The 15,818-nt window shown below is 59.3% G+C and overlaps 5 protein-coding genes across 5 annotated transcripts; all 5 read right to left on the bottom strand.

Moving 5' to 3' along the window:
* Nucleotides 1–1,217: 1,217 nt before the first annotated feature.
* Nucleotides 1,218–2,609, bottom strand: LBRM_14_1370 (putative phosphatidylserine synthase; the record flags this gene model as incomplete). The annotated part of the gene is made up of 1 exon (XM_001563373.1): nucleotides 1,218–2,609. The coding sequence occupies one exon, from the start codon at nucleotides 2,607–2,609 to the stop codon at nucleotides 1,218–1,220; it is 1,392 nt and encodes a 463-aa protein (XP_001563423.1).
* Nucleotides 2,610–3,542: 933 nt separating this feature from the next.
* Nucleotides 3,543–5,228, bottom strand: LBRM_14_1360 (conserved hypothetical protein; the record flags this gene model as incomplete). The annotated part of the gene is made up of 1 exon (XM_001563372.1): nucleotides 3,543–5,228. One exon carries the CDS (start codon nucleotides 5,226–5,228, stop codon nucleotides 3,543–3,545), a length of 1,686 nt encoding a protein of 561 aa, XP_001563422.1.
* An 826-nt stretch (nucleotides 5,229–6,054) lies between these two features.
* LBRM_14_1350 (putative polynucleotide adenylyltransferase) lies at nucleotides 6,055–8,184 on the bottom strand (the record flags this gene model as incomplete). Its single annotated transcript, XM_001563371.1, has 1 exon — nucleotides 6,055–8,184. One exon carries the CDS (start codon nucleotides 8,182–8,184, stop codon nucleotides 6,055–6,057), a length of 2,130 nt encoding a protein of 709 aa, XP_001563421.1.
* A 742-nt stretch (nucleotides 8,185–8,926) lies between these two features.
* Nucleotides 8,927–11,527, bottom strand: LBRM_14_1340 (putative ras-like small GTPases; the record flags this gene model as incomplete). Its single annotated transcript, XM_001563370.1, has 1 exon — nucleotides 8,927–11,527. The coding sequence occupies one exon, from the start codon at nucleotides 11,525–11,527 to the stop codon at nucleotides 8,927–8,929; it is 2,601 nt and encodes an 866-aa protein (XP_001563420.1).
* Nucleotides 11,528–13,869: 2,342 nt separating this feature from the next.
* On the bottom strand, nucleotides 13,870–15,159 carry ENOL (enolase; the record flags this gene model as incomplete). The annotated part of the gene is made up of 1 exon (XM_001563369.1): nucleotides 13,870–15,159. One exon carries the CDS (start codon nucleotides 15,157–15,159, stop codon nucleotides 13,870–13,872), a length of 1,290 nt encoding a protein of 429 aa, XP_001563419.1.
* Between the last annotated feature and the right edge of the window lie 659 nt (nucleotides 15,160–15,818).

The raw sequence follows: 15,818 nt of genomic DNA, 5'->3' as shown, positions 1-15,818 counted from the left end.
TTGGTGGAGAGTCGAGCGGCATAAAAACGAGAACGAAAGGTGGAAAGCGGAGCGATGAGAAGGGCTGTGCAGCGCAACGAGCAGACAATTGGCGGAGACACGGGCAATCAAGTCGCAGCATGTCGCCTCCTGCCCGGTGTGACTTCTGCTTTGGTGCTACCACCCCAACGTGACTATCCTCGGCGGAGAGGATGGCGTCAGCTTCACATGTTCACCCTCGCCATCCCCAAAAGACTGTCACGATGATCAGAGTGTCGAGTGCTCGCACCACTATGCTTACGGGTGTCCACACATGCACATATGACTGCACCCCATCCGCTCCAAGGAAAACGTGAGGACACCTTCGCCTATTTCGTCCTTCTCCCGTGTGCAGAGGTCAGTGTGTATGAGCGTTGCGGCAAAGAAGCGAGGGGAGGACAGCAAACCTACAAAAACAAAAAAAGCACGCGCATGCAATGGGGTAGCTGTGCTCAAATCAGCCGCTAATGTGAAGATGAATAAGCCGGGCCCCTGCAGAAACAACGAACAATTTTTACTCTCGCCGTGCCCACTATTCCACCACGCACAAGCCGCCAAGCCGACGCCTACACAACCACAGCGCACCTACGCAGCTCTGTCGCACGGCGGCTACGTCAAGGAGCCGGGCCAGCTAGCACCGCTTGGCGCCGTTCAGCCCCACGGCGATCTCACTCGGCATACAGCGCAGGCCAGGCCCAGCACGACGCCCAAGGCAGCTAGCGAGTAAAAACAGTAGACGCATGCGCATATGCGCTGAACGGTCGACACGGCTCGTAGTGAGCGAGCACAAACACCCTCACGACCGCCCGTCTCCTCGGCACAGCGCCAGCCCAGGCCTGTCCGCCAGCACCAACAGCTCGCACAGCCGAATACCCCAGGACGGGCTGCTGCAGGCTGAGTGGCTTCCCCAGAGCGAGTAGGGCACTGGGCCCTGAGATACCACGCACGGTGAGGTGGTCAGCATCAGTCAGGAGGTAAAGTAGAAGTAACGAGAAAATATACATAAGAGACAGCAGCGGAAGAACCAGATGTGAGGAAGAGCGTGGGGCGAGGAAAGGCGACACAGACGCCTGAGCAATCTGCATGGTCCAGCACATCCCCACACACGAACCCACTACACAGACTGCATGTCGGCTGCCCATTCTTCCTCCTCCATTTCCGTCTTCTCTTTTTCTCTTCTCCCCCCCCCCCTCCTTCCTTCAGCGCCCCCGCCAGAAGAACATGTACCGCTCGTACGGCGCCATCGCCGACTCGAATGCCTGCCGGCCAATCTGCAGGTCGGGCAGACCCATCAGAAACAGTGCCAACACACACACAGCAGCCGCGTAGAAGAAGAGGTTCACCAGCATGTACGCCGCACCGCGACGGCGGTTGCGCTGCTCCAGCGACAAGACACCAAAGTACAAGAGCAGCCAAATGCCAGACGCAACGAGGGCGGCCATCCATGGCACCGCCACGTGAGTAGGCATGAGCGCCTCTTGGAAGTACTGCCCCTCGATGGCCATCTTCGTGATCCATATGGTCTCCATCGCCATGCCGAGTACCGCCACCCACGCCGTCGTGCCGATGTGCTTGATAGACTGATTCGTCATAAACTCGTACAGCTCACGCAGGGACGAAGTGGCGAGCAACGACCACAGGGCCAGCCGACCCACCACGAGGTGGTGAGTCGGCTTCATCTGCAGGATTGCCTTCATCGTAAAGCAGTTCAGTTCCTGAAGCAGCATCAGCAACAGGATGCTGGCGACTTGGAAGAAGCGGGTCGGGCTCTGAAAAACGTTCCAGTTGTAGCGCTCAAAGCTGCGTGGCCCCAGCTGCCCAAGCAGTCGTTTTGCCTTTCCCTTTACGGTCGGGATCTCCTTGAGAGCGATCCACTTGTACTGCTTGGCGTTCAACTGCCGCAGCAGCCACATTCCCATTAGCATCCCGCCAGCGTTGCAGATCAGCACATCCAGTATAATGTGATCCCACCAGCACTCTCGGAAGTTCGGCAGCACATGCTGAAAAGTCACCTCCACCACCTCGAAGCCGAGCGACACGGCCGTCACCATGCGCCAGTCCCGCAGTATGAGCATCTTGACTACGTAGCCGAGCGAGTGAGCGAGGAGGAAGACGTCGAAGGACGTGTGGACGAAAAACCAGGGATCCTCATTGGTGCTCAAGCGGCAGTCCTGCGCGTAGGTGCGCTCCGGCAGCTGGTGCAGCAGGGAAGGGTCGTAGTAACCCATGATCTGCCGCACCGTCGCCAGGTCCTGAAAGATCATGAAGGTGAGGAACACCAGATAGAGCACACCTACTGCCAGAACGGCGCGCCACACAGCCGGGTGGGGTCGCACCATCAGGGAGTCGGGAAGGTGCACAGCACCAAAGCCGATAAAGACAAAAGTGGCAGCGGAGAAGCCAACCTTTACCTTTGCCACCAGACTCAGGTCAGGGTAGCAGTAGTACCGCAACAGGAGTAAGATGGACATGAGAATGCTGAGCAGGATAAAGACAGTATGGGAAGTATAGGCGTGGTCGCAGAAGTCGAGCTCGCGCGCCCATGGCTGCGCTGGCGTGAGATGGTCATCCGCCTGGTGCGTCGCCGACATCAACGAGTGCTCAGTTCGCTGAGTGTCCAGTGGGGGTAGACGAAGTTTGCGACCTTTCTTGCATGGGCTAGCGCCCCCGTTGCCGCTTTTCTCGGGCGACGACGAAGGCGCTACATCATCAGGAGCGACACCTGCCTGGCAGGCTGCACGCCGGTCATCGACGCCGGCTGCACAGTCCTCACGGCCTCGATGCATGCGTATGCGTCAGTGGCGGACGTGCGTGTTGCACTTCTTACGTGTAGGTCAAAGAAAAAAGGGGAGAAGAGAAGTGTGTGACCTGAGAAGAGCAAGAAGGCCCTCGCGTCAGCAGCCCGAAAGACGTGGCGGCGCCCGTGCAGGCGACTGGGTCCGGGGGAAGGAGGTGTTTGTGCATGCCAAACGACGGGCATAGCAGCAGTGAGCGCTTGAAAGGATCGCCTTCCTCCGAGCCAAAAAAAAAAAAGAAAAACCCGGCGACGCAGATGGTGGCCACGGCGACAAACCCCTCGCAAGAGAACAGAGCCCCTCCCTCCCCAGACAGAGAGAGAGAGAGAGATGCGCATATTCATGTATATGCCGATGAGGCGTGCGTGTATATGTTTGTATGGTCATGGAAGCAGGTGGAGGTCTTAGTGGCACACATTGCACGCAAACCACTGGCACGATCAACCTTACCGTGGCCGCATCGGCAATCCTCTCCAGCAAAATACAAGACGCTGAGAAATCAACTTGAATAGAGAGAGCTGTGCTGACTATGACTGGTACAGCACCTGAGGGGGGGGGAGGGGGAGGAGGAGAATCGAAGAGAAAACGTTATTTGCTTCCTCAGCGAAGCTCAATAGCGATCTAGAGCAAATAAGCGGTAATCTTTAAGAGATGCCAGTAATGTACCCCTTCCCTCCCCCACAATCCACCCATGCCCTTTTCTCTACCTTCGCATTTCGCGCGTGAGCCTCACAGTCCACTTGGTCGCTGCTGGGTAGCAGAAGATGGCACGGACGCATTGACGATGAAGGGTATGCGGGGAATCAGCTCGGTCGCTCGAATACCGCGGGTGCCACGCCCATCCTCGGCAGCCACCATATCTGCAGCGACCCCGTGCACGAGAGCGGCTGCGCAGGTCGTGTCAAAGGTGTCGTGCATCATTCGCTGTGCAGCGAGGCCTGCCAGCAGCCCCGTCAGCACATCACCCATGCCACCGCTTGCCATGCCAGCGTTGCCGGCATCCACGATTGCTGTCTTCCCGCTGCTTTGACAGTGTACAACTGTGCCAGGGCCCTTGAGGAGGCAAGTCCCACCCAAAATGGCGGCAAGACGGCGAGCCGCCGCGAGGCGGTCCTTCTCCACATCTGCTACGCGGCAGGCTAACAGACGAGCCGCCTCACCGGGGTGTGGGGTGATTATGCTGTTTGGCAGTACCGGCAGGTATTTGCCAGCCCCGACAGCAGCACCCATCTCCTTGCTGTGAAGACGCTCTGCGAGGAGGTTAAGTGCATCCGCGTCCAGCACTAGCGTCTTGTCCTGATGCATCTCAGCTTGTTGCAGGGCAGCGGATAAGGCTGCCTGGCCATACGCACCGGTGCCAAGCCCAGGCCCAACCGCCAGCGTAGAGGCCCACTCGAACGCCTCAACCATCTGCTGCTCCAGCTGCCCACTCGTCTCCGTCTCCACGGCGGTCACCATCACCTCCGGGCAGCGCGTCAACAGCGGCGCCACGTACTCGGGGCGAGTCAACACGCGGGTGAGCCCAGCTCCAATTGTCAAGCAGGCCTCCGCCGACATAAGAATGGCACCCCCGAAGCCGTGATCTCCGCCGATAAGGACGACCTTGCCACAGCTGCCCTTGTGTGCTACTGCCGACCGCCGAGTGCTGAAGTACCCGTAGACGTCCCCCAGCGCCACACGGCGACACAAGGCGGCATCCATCCGCTCCGCCGCTATCATCCACTCTTCCAACCCGAGGCTGCGGTAGTGCAGCTGCCCGACATAGTCTCTTGCCTGCCCCGTGAGCAGTCCAGGCTTCAGGCAGATGAAGGTGGCGGTGTGGTCTGCCTTAACGCACGCGCCGGCAGCCTCACCGGTTTCGGCGTTGAGGCCTGAGGGAATGTCGATCGCCACCCGCGGCACAGGGAGAGCGTTGATGTGCCGGATAACTTCCTCGTAGTGCTCACGAGGGGGGCCAGAGATCCCGGTGCCAAGCAAGCCGTCCACAACAAGGTCGACGTCGGTGGGTAGGTGCAGCGACGTGCCGGGGTTAATCATAGTCTCGGTGCCTCCAACCGCCTGCCACGCATGCTGAGCATTTGTCGCCTCCGTCGGCAACGGTTTACTATGAGGCATCGACAGCACCGTCACCTTCCTTCCAGCCTCGCGGGCGTGCCGCGCGATGACGTACCCGTCACCTCCGTTGTTGCCTGAACCCACCAGAATCAGCCAGTGTCGCTGTGAAGCGTAAAGGCTGGCAAAGACATCGTACGCGGCAAGGCCCGCGCGCTCCATAAGACAACTGAGATCGATGCTCTGACTGGCGGCCGCCGCCGGCTCGGCATCACGTAGCCACGCCGCGCTCCACACATGACGGCACAGCACCTGCTCAAGGCCGGTGACGGCAGTGCAACGCTCAGAAATTCGGCTCAGCATCTTCACTGCCGGACATACACACAGAGAGAGACCACAAAGAGGACAAGATCATGCGTGTGTGCGTGTACGCGCGCCTCTTCGTGAATACGCAAATGCGCCGTGATGGGAAGGTGCAGACAAATGTGAGCAGCGCACTCGGTGTCTGTCAGCTTCTCCCTGAACGCAAGTGTGGTGGAATGCACGGGAAAGAGAAAAGAACAAGTAGTTGGGTCGTGTATGGGCGTGTCTGTGAGGGATTGGAGACGGCAAACGTCAGTGGGGGAGGAGGTGGTGGTGGTGAGCGAGATGAAGAGATTCGGAGGTCTTTCGACGCACATGTCCTGCGAAAGAGGTACACACGCACAGAAGAGATGTCAAGCACATACACGCGCACAGATGGTGAAGCGGGGATGGGTTACAGACTAGTAGAACGTGTGTATATGTGTGCCAGGGGGGCTATGCAGAACAGGAGGAGTCGTATGCGTACCTCATGGTCGCCGAAGCAGCATCGATGCGACTAGTCACAGGGACAGGCATAAAGATATCGAGTGAGTCTCGTTGTCTTCGCGAAATTCCTCATCTACACCTCCGTCGCTATACCCCTCTCCACCTCCGACAGAACACTCAGTCAAGCATAGCAACCCTCCTCTCTTATCGCCTCACCTTGAATGTAGGCTCCCTCTTCTTCATATTGGCTCGCTGAACCGGCAGAGCATTTGGGCCTCACCCTTGTTTGGGCTACTCGCGCATGAGATGCACCAGCACCTCTGGAGCCGCAGGAGTCGCACATGTGGTTTACTCTTACACGCTCTTCGATTCATGATACAATCTTTCGCCATGCGTTCACCTAAAAGTCCAGGCCAAGCGCCTGCTCAAGGTCGTCGTCGTTTTCCGCCACCAGTGTCCTGTTAGTCGCACCGTTGCCGCTATCAACAGCTGTTATCGATTCCTCTGCCTTGGCCGCCACGGTAGCGCGGCCATCTGTGCCGTCCTGCTCCCGTGCGCGCTTGCATACGTGGCCGTCGATGGTCGACGCCGCACCGCTCTCTGCGCTGCCGTCGTAAAGACTGTGACCTGCCTCGCTCACCGAGCGGTCAGTCACACTCGCTGTCGTGCCGGTGGAGTCGCCCGCCGTCGTGATCGTCGTCGATGACAACGTCGCAGCCAAGGAAGTGCCGTCACGTTTTGCCGTGCGTGCAGACGCGGCAGTGTTGTTGCTGCTGTTGCGCACCTCCTCCACCTCGCTAGAGGCCTGCGCCTCCTGGGCCACCTCTGTCTCCTCCACGTACCCTGCTGCTTCCTTAACGAAGGTCGGTATCCGCGTCATGTCCACCACCGTTATCACCGGCAGCCTCGTGACGCCCTCGCGGTACTGACGAAGCTCGCGAACAACGGCGTGAAAGGTGCGGATTGCGGGTGCGAGGTCAATCTTGGCCGAGGACACCTTCGTATCGACGGTCATGCCGATGAAGTAGTTTGCCGTAAGCCAAGTCTGACCTAAGGAGACCGTGCTGTCCTTCATGGGAGGGCTACCACGGAGAGTGCTGCCGCTGTCACTAAGCTGCCCAGTGGTGCGAGAGCCGACGCTGCCACGAGTGTGGTTCGCCGCCGCCGCGCCACTGGCTTTGCTTGCCAGCCGTGTCCGCAGCTGCACCTCCTCTGGGTCCTCGAATCGGCGCGGGTTCAGGTGCAGGCGGAGCTGGCGGTAGTCCTCCAGCGTGTGGCCACGTGACGAGGCGTTGCCGGCCCAGAGGATACGTATGCGCGACTCCACTCCGTCGGCATAGGCCTGGTAGTGCTCCGCATCGCTGCAGGAGACTTTAATATGTAGGTAGTGCCGGAATTTGCCAAAGAACGGGGCCGGCTCCAGCACGCGTGACCAAACACCGAACGGGCCGAACTTCGCCTCCGCCTCCACTGCGCTCATGCCGAGGTCGTTGCTAAGCAGATCGTGCCCACGCTGGAACTCGTCGCAGAGCTGGCGCAGGTTGGTGAGGGTAACATTGTAGCAGGTATTCCCGTACGGCACCGCCGGCGTCAGCACCGGGAAGAGCGCCATGGCATCTGACTTCGACTCGCGTGGGTCCCAGCCGCGGCCAAGGTGAGTGCGGGCCCGCATTGACTCGGTGAGATAAATGGCGCGGTTCTCGGTCCCGGTCTCGTGCGGGTTCGGTTTAAACCACGTGTGGTACGTGCGGAAAAAGCGGGTGATCATCCCGGCAGCGTTCTGGTTCGGATAACACTGACACACAAACGCCGTGAGGATGGCCCAGCCGATGCCGGATGGAAAGCCGAAGGTGTTGCTGTAGATGGACCGCGCCTTGCCCCACGCCTTTACAAAGCGCAGTGCTTGACGGAAGACGGCCTTGTTCGGCACCAGGTCCATGATGTTGTGCGCCACTCGCACAGCGTTACAGCTCAGTACGGACTGCTCGTCTAGGCCTTGCAGAAGGTCATCCGTGATTACCTCTGGAACGCGGTCCTGGCGGATCGACCCAAACGAGAGATCGATGTCGATGCCGTCGCACACCATCGCAATGATCGGCACGCGAGATTCGCGAATGCAGTGCAATTCCGTCACCCACGGCTCACCCTTCAGCCGTGGCGCCAGGGTGTTGAAAAAGTGCTCGCGAGTGATGCGGCTGGGGGCAATCAGCACCATATCAATATCGCTGCCGGACGTGTGCACGTTGTAGCGGTAGGAACCGGTAGCAAAGATGCGGCCCTCGACTTGCGCTGCTGCCGCCTCTGGCATTCGGAACTCGGCGATCATGGTGTGGCGAATCCACACCCGCACCACGTTGACAATGCGCTCGAGTACTGACCGTCGCCGGTTCGACTCCTCCTCCGGCTCAATGCGAGTGATGCACCATTCGCCGAGAGACACATCGTGCACCACTTCTCCACCCTTCGGCCCATCCGCCGAGACAATCTTCTTGGCCAAGAAGTCCTTGTCCGTCGCAGCAGCAGAGGCCATGCGCGCTCTGGAGAGAGAAGCGTCACGCGCAAGAATAAGAGAAAAGCCTAGGGTAGGCGGGAAGGGTCAAGGAGGCAGCGCACGTGAGTAGGGGAACCACGACCAAGTAGGTGGGCTACGTATGTGTGTGGCGGGGTGGGGGGTATTGGACGCACACAGGCGAAGAGGAGGGATGGCAGAGGAGGAGGATAGGAGGCGTGTGGTCACTCAGGGAGACGGCGGTAGAGAGGCCCGCGGTGCGGAGGGAGAGGGAGAGAGGGCGGAGAGCGCGCGCACCAGAGGAACTGAAGCGACGTACCTGTCTCGACCTGCACAGAGAGATACAGTTAGCAGGTAGAGTGGCGCTTGGCATGTGTGCACGGTGTACTTCAGTACAAACCGGCCAAGTTGTTCACACGCACGCACCCAGTCAACGGTGCTTTTCTGGTTCGTGAAGGCGGGCAGTGCCCACTGATGGACGTACGTGAGTGCACACGTTTGAGGTGAAGGTGGGGGGGGGGGGGGTCTCGATCGAGGGGGAAGAGAAACAGAAAAGTAGCGAGGTAAACGCAGGCACGAGTACACGAGTGTAGCATCACCAAACAAGCATCGACAGAACAGTGAGCTGCTTCTGGACATAACATGCAGCACTCGCATGTGGAGGGAGGGAGGGGGGCGCATCCTTCACCCCTTCACAGAAAGCCGAGGACAGCAGAAATCGAAGAGAGCCCGCGACTGTGTCTGGACTCTCGGTGGCGCGCGTCTACTTCCGATCCAGCAAGATATCCAGGGCACAGGGCTGCATCGTCAGGTTCAACAGGTCCTGCACAATCGCCCGCGACGCGTGTGGACGGCGGCGCACCGAAGAGGCTTGTATCGTACTCCGCGGTGCGCTGCCAGCGCTTAGCGAGCCCGCAGAACACGTCGAGGAGTTTCTCCGACCGCTTCCGCCGCTTTGCATCGCGAGCACCGCGCTGATCTCGGATATGGTGCTCGTGCTTGCAACCGTCGCCTCCACCAGACGATCCAGCACGGACTGCACAACAGCCTCGAAGAACGGGGTGGGGTGTAACAACGGGCACTGGATGGACGAGTGGCCACGAACGGTTATGCCCACCGCGTCTTCGGCCGACACTTCGAGCGAGCCGCTGGACGAGGTGGCGGTAGTGAATGGCGGCAGCGCAGGCGCAGGCGTGGTACTGCTGAGTGGTACTGCGCGCAGCAATGCCATCGTCGATGTCGCAGTATTGACCTGTAGTCTGTCATCGCTCTGGTCTCCGTTGCTCTCTGCAGTAACACCAGACAACCTAGCCGTGGTACTTGTAGAGCTGGAGCTGGATTGAAGTGGTGTTTTAGTACCGTTAGAAACGCCGCACAGAGGTGTGGCGAGCATCAACTCGCCTGTAAGAGCACCTGTGGACACAGGCACAGCAGGGTCGACAGGTAGCGACTGCAAGCTTTGGCCTTCCCTCTTCGGCAGCGTTGAGAGATGTAATGCAGTCATCGTAGTGGAGAGGTGAGTGGGGTCTGCCTTGTGACAATCTAGTGGTACGCTTCCCGAGCTTGAGGCACGAGGTGGTTGTCGAACCAGTCCGCAAACCACAACTGACTGCGGGCCCAGAGCACCCTCGAGCTCCATCATTATATCCGCTGCCTGCACCAATGTCATTTTCCGCGATGGATCGTAGCACAGACCGATGGCATGGCAGTGTCGACACACAAAGCGGCGCAGCTCCCTGTAGCGGTCAGCGCCGCTGAGGTCGTAGATGTGCAGTACGGCCTCCGTGGAGAGGCCACGGGCCAGCCGCACCGTCACGGCACGCCGCTCAAACCCGATAGTCGGCCGCACCACCATCTGCGAGAGCTTCTCGCCAAGGAAAGCGCGCACGCTGGCTGTCTTGCCGATACCACACGGCCCCACCAGCGCCACACGAATAGGGCTGGACAGCAAGATACGCGCACCGAGAGAAAATGACGACAGTCCTTCACACCGCGCCATCTCCTGCCGGCGCGCAAAGTCGAGGAACTGGGTGTAGCTATACCGTGCATGCAGCGAGATGACACGCTTCGCCGCCTCGCTCTCCGAGAGCGCCGCTGCATCTTGAATCACCGGTGCACTGTTGAACATGTCTTCTGCCAAAGAGCTGCGGGCTGCACTACCAGAGGAAGAGGCATACCAACTGAGCCCTTTCTGCTGTTGCGTTCGAGACGCCTCAGCGTGTGACTTGAGCGAGGACAGCCGTGGCAGCTCGCTCTCCTGCGCCCACCGCGTCATGTTGTACTGGTACCAAATGATGTTGTCGCGGGACATGAAGTAGAAGTCGGCCGAGACAAGCGACACATTCGCCAAGTCGCGTAGCGTCAGGAAGGTCATGATGTTGACGAGGAGGACGCGTTGAATCATCTTGAGCTCACCACGGCTACGGCGGCGCGGCTCGCCGTTTTCCTGGCGAGTAGACACCACTAGTTGGACCTCGTAGGAGCAGCTGGCACACACACGGCATGGCACCGAGGTTTGCGTGGACGGAGACGATGGAGACGGCGCTGTTGTCATCGCCACGACGGAGTTCAGCGCGCTAGACGGTAAATTTCCGTTTCCCTCGCCGCAGACTACCAGAGAGCCGTGATGCAGCGTCATGCTTGTCGCAGGGAACAAGTCTGGCGCCGATGTTATGGGTGACTGTGATCCTCGCCGCATCCCGTTTGAAGGTGCACTGCCATCACGCGCGCACGCGCGGTGAAACTGCTGAAGCTCGGAAGTAATAGCAGAGCTCACTGGCGTGTAGCTCGTCGCCGTGCAGCTGCCCATCGCCATCCCATCAGTCGAGCTACTTGCCGCGTTCTGCGCAACGGCGGCCGGTATGTAGACGAGATTGTTACAGCACGAGGAGCAGAAAACGCGCCCGCACATACGGCAGTGATGCTTGCGGTTAAAGAGGGAGAAGCTGTTGCCGCAGTCCGGCGCCATACAGTTCACGACGTGTGCGTCCGGTATCCACTGGTCAATGGGGATGCAGCGCACCTGCGACAAGTCCAGGACGGGCTTCGCCAATGTGGAGGATTGCACAGGGCTGGTGCCGTTCGCCACGCTCGAGCTGGGGAACGAGCGCAGCGGCGACAGCGAGCCATTTCTAGCCCTCCGAGATGCGAACGCAGTCGCAGACGCCGGTATGCTACTTGTAGGGTTGACGCGGTTGAGGGTGCCCGCGCCAGTCGATGAACGGCCGATGGTGGCCACAAACGAGCTGGAGGTTATATCCTCGTTCGATAGTCCGCAAAGCACGTTCACGTGCAGCACAGGAGGACCGCTGGCCCGTCGCTCTTGCAGGTGGCTCGGGTATAGCGACAGCATATCCTTCTCCATGGTGCCGCTGTGCAATGCGCTCGGAACCTCCACCCGCTGTGGAAATAAGGCCAATGTCACTCGTCGCTTCAGCTGTGAATGCCAGGAAGGGGCACAATCAGCTTAAAGTGGGCGGTTAACGGCACACACGCACGCCGGCCAACGTCGAAGAGGGAGAGACAAGAGACAAAGAAACAGAGATGGATGCGTATGACGAGTCCGATCCGCTAGGGCATATTCTTCACCCCTCCTGCACCCCTGCTCCGGTACGCGAGATGTGGGCACCTCACCCAACAATAACGAAATAGAAGCGTCACGCGTGCGCAGACACGCAGGGGGATAAGGAGGGCAGAAATGAGAGAAAGAAAAGGCTACAAGAGCGTCAAACGAGAGCAAAAAGGGCGGAAGCAACTCAGCAGCGCCACATTGACGACAGGGGCAGACAAACGTGCTGAAGAAGAGGGAAGGCCACCTCCACAGCAGCAGCAGCGGCAGCAGCGCCGGCAACAGCGGCGCCTTAAGCTGCGAATAAACACAACAGAGATAAAACAAACAGTCAGAAAAGGAGGGAGATGAGCGCGCGTCAGCGGTGACGCCGTCCGGCGGAGAGAGAGAGAGAAGAGAGGCTGGAAAACGCAGGCGATGGAAGTAGTCAGCGCGTGGCAGCAAAACGAGTCGAGCTCGCTAGGAAAGATCGACCACGGCCTCCCTACCTCCTCAAGGAATGCAAGCAGGACGGCGTGTTGTCGTGAGTAGTAGTAGGGTCTGGAGGAGGGTGGGAAGGCGGGGAGATGCCAAAGATGGATGTATGTCCGACGGGAATGGTGGAGAAGAAACACCTGAAGATGGAAAGAGAAAAAGAGAGAGACCAACCCCTCAGTGAGCCTCCCTTGCACTTGCTGTACTCGCTGTTACTATTTCTCTCGCACCCTTCTCGATTCAGAGTAATGACGGGGTCAAAGGGTACAGAACGAGTGGCGAGAGGCACGGGTGCACACATGCGTGGATGACAGAGAGGAAGCTAGTCGACAGTTGGCCATACACACGCGCGTGTGCACAGGCCCATATCAGCACAGTGACCAAGGCGCGGTGGTGCGTGTGTAGAGGTAGGGTGGATATGGAGGCGGGCGCACCACCAAGAAAGAACAAAACAGCACGGTTGTCGTTAGAGTTTGTAGAGGTAAAGGGAGAACCGAGAAGACACATGAGGGTCAAGGAGGAGGGAGGGGAGTGAGTTGAAGACGCGATGGGTGTGAGGAGCACTATCAAAACAACGCTGCAGTCATCCTACACACACAGGGCACAGAGGGAGAAAAGAGGGGACCGTACTCTTTCCGTTGTCCTTGCGCTGACAACCCGCTCCAGTGGGTCAGTAGCGCGCTAGGGAAGGAGGAACGCACTCACACAGAAGAGCTGAGATGCGAGAGCCGAAAGTGACGGGGGGAGTCGCGCCGCCGTCAAACATCGGCACACACCCGAACAAGTCTCAATTTCTCCTGGCGCCAGCCACGGCGCGTCTGTCACTTTCGGCTAAACTCAGACAGAGTGTCCTGCAAGATGTTCGCTTACTTGCTCCATTTCCTATGCCCTTATACATCTCAAAATATATATATATATAGCCTCATACTCTGCTGCCCGCACTGCCCACACACAAACTCACGCACACGCATCCACGCACACATGAAGCAACAAGACAGGCAGGCAGGAAAGACAGAGGAAGAGTGCGGAGTAGCGCCTCTCACGGTACACACAGATATAAGCAGGCACCAGAGAGAGAGAGACAGCAAGGGAGAGCACGCAAAGCGGAGAGCAGGAGGCGGTGAGCAAGGCACAGCCGCCTGGAGTCCTCGGAGCGCGCAGTGCCGCATGCCGCACGCACCAACATTGGCCCGCAGCTCGAGTGAGGGGCAGTCCACTTCGAATAGATTTGATCGCCACAGAAAGGAGAATAAAGATCGCCAGGAGGCGACCTCGCACACCGCGCCGCGCGCAGGCATGAGAAGGCAGCAACGGAAGCACACGCCCACAAGCATCTCCTCACCACGGGGACGAGCATTGGGGAAGGGGGGCAGGCACAGCATACCACACCACACCAGCAACGCCGGTGCACCACTCGCACGCTTACATGGAAAGAAGAGCAAAAAGTGCACGGGGGTGTGCGCGCACACCCTTGCAGCGGCCTGACCACGTCGTGGGGCCCGCCCACACACGCGCGCGCCAGCCAGGCAGCAGAGAGACCACGTTGCTCGCGTTGTTTTTGATGGCACCACGCTAGGCCAGCGGCACGCGCATGCAGTGGAGGGGCGAGAGGGCAGGGGGTAAGAAGCTGCGCATGGCGGCGGCACGTGCCCGGGAAGCACGCCTTACGCCCAGCCGGAGTAGCCGTACTTGGATGCGGAGCCGATCTCCTCCTCGATGCGCAGCAGCTGGTTCAGCTTCGCTGTGCGCTCGCCGCGGCACGGCGCGCCGGTCTTGATCTGGCCGGTGCCAAGGCCCACGGACAGGTCGGCGATGTACGTGTCCTCCGTCTCGCCGCTGCGGTGCGACACCATCACGGACCACCCGTTCTCCATGCACAGCTTTGCCGCCGCGATCGATTCGCTGATCGTGCCGATCTGGTTGATCTTCAGCAGCAGCGAGTTGCACGCAGATTTCTCGATCGCCATCTTCACGCGATCCACGTTCGTCACCGTCAGGTCATCACCGACGATCTGCGCCTTCCCGGTGAGAGCCTTCGTGATCGCCGCGAACTCGTCGAAGTTGTCCTCCGCGAACGGGTCCTCGATGGACACCAGCGGGTACTCCGCGACCCAGCGCTCGTAGGTCTCCTGCAGCTGTTTCGCGGACACGTACGTCGGCTCGGGGTTCTTGAATGTCAGGTTGTACATCTTCTTGTCCGCGTCGTACGCCTCGCTCGCGGCGCAGTCCATGCAGATTGCAAACTTGCCCTTGTGCCCGGCCTTCTCGATCGCCTCCATCAGGATCGGCAGCGGTTCGTCGATGTGCTTGATCGGTGGCGCGAAGCCACCCTCGTCGCCAACGTTCACAGCGTCCTGGCCGTACTTCTTCTTGATGATCAGCTTGAGCGCGTGGTACACCTCCGAGCCCATGCGCAGCGCCTCGCGGAACGACATCGCCTTCGTCGGTGCAATCATGAACTCCTGAAATGGCAGCGCATTGCCGGCGTGCTTGCCACCGTTGATCACATTGAAGCACGGCACAGGCAGGCAAATCTGCTTCGTCCCGGCGAGCCGCGCGATGTACTGGTACAGCGGCACGCCAGCCGCTGCCGCAGCGGCTTTGCTGATCGCCATCGAGCAGCCCAGAATCGCGTTCGCGCCGAGTTTGCTCTTGTTCTTCGTCCCGTCCAGCTCGCACATCAGCTTATCGAGTCCGGTCTGGTCCGACACCTCCTTGCCCAGAAGCGCCGGCGCAAGGATCTCGTTCACGTTCCTCACTGCCTTCGTGCACCCGGCGCCACAGTAGGCCGTTTTGTCGCCGTCGCGCAGCTCGCACGCCTCGTGCACGCCAGTCGACGCGCCGGACGGCACAGCGGAGCGGAACACGCCGACCTCCGTCGTCACCTCGACCTCCACGGTCGGGTTGCCGCGAGAGTCGAGCACCTCGCGGGCGTACACCTTCTGGATCGGCATTGTGAAGGATCAGCGAATCAGTGCGAGTGTTGCGGGTATGAGCTGGTGGGCCTAAAGTATGCCACGTGAAGGAGGCAACATACGGTGAGGAAGTTAGAGATTCACAGGAGAGAAATGGCACTGCAGTCTCTGAAGACTGAGAATGAATGTGATGGTGGGGGATGGAGCTAAGAGGAGCCCTGAAAAAGCTGTCGGTGATGAGAAGTTGTCTGCAATCGATGGGGCAAGTGGGCCATTAGCGATATCAAACAAGTGTATGGGCGTGTGTGTGCGTACGGTGAACTGCGAAGGGAAAGGCGTATGTGTTCATGGGCGTGTGTGGTTGTAAAAAAAAAAAAAAACGCCACGCAGGATGACGGGGAGTGAACGAGAACGCAACGAGGCGCAAAGCGTTGCACCCCTCTAAGGAAAGGGCTGGCAACTTATCGAGGGGGGCAGGTAGCGCATGTGAGATTAGCGTCAAAGTGAGGAGAGATGGTCAGGAGGGGGAGGGTGCAGGGTTAGAATAAAAATGAATGAAGAACCGCAGCTGCATCCCAAGCGTCGCCCGCAGGGACTGCGTGGCTGTCGGCAAAGGTGGTCACCACTTTGGGGATAGAAGCGATGTTTCTGGCAAAATGATTGGTGCTGCTCGAACACAATGTCGCTGCAGATCACAA

This window comes from Leishmania braziliensis, chromosome 14 (genome assembly GCF_000002845.2).
Source record: "Leishmania braziliensis MHOM/BR/75/M2904 complete genome, chromosome 14".
Taxonomy (NCBI): Eukaryota; Euglenozoa; class Kinetoplastea; order Trypanosomatida; family Trypanosomatidae; genus Leishmania; species Leishmania braziliensis.
Note: the sequence above shows the minus strand (reverse complement) of the source record. Positions and strands in the feature narration are given on the sequence as shown.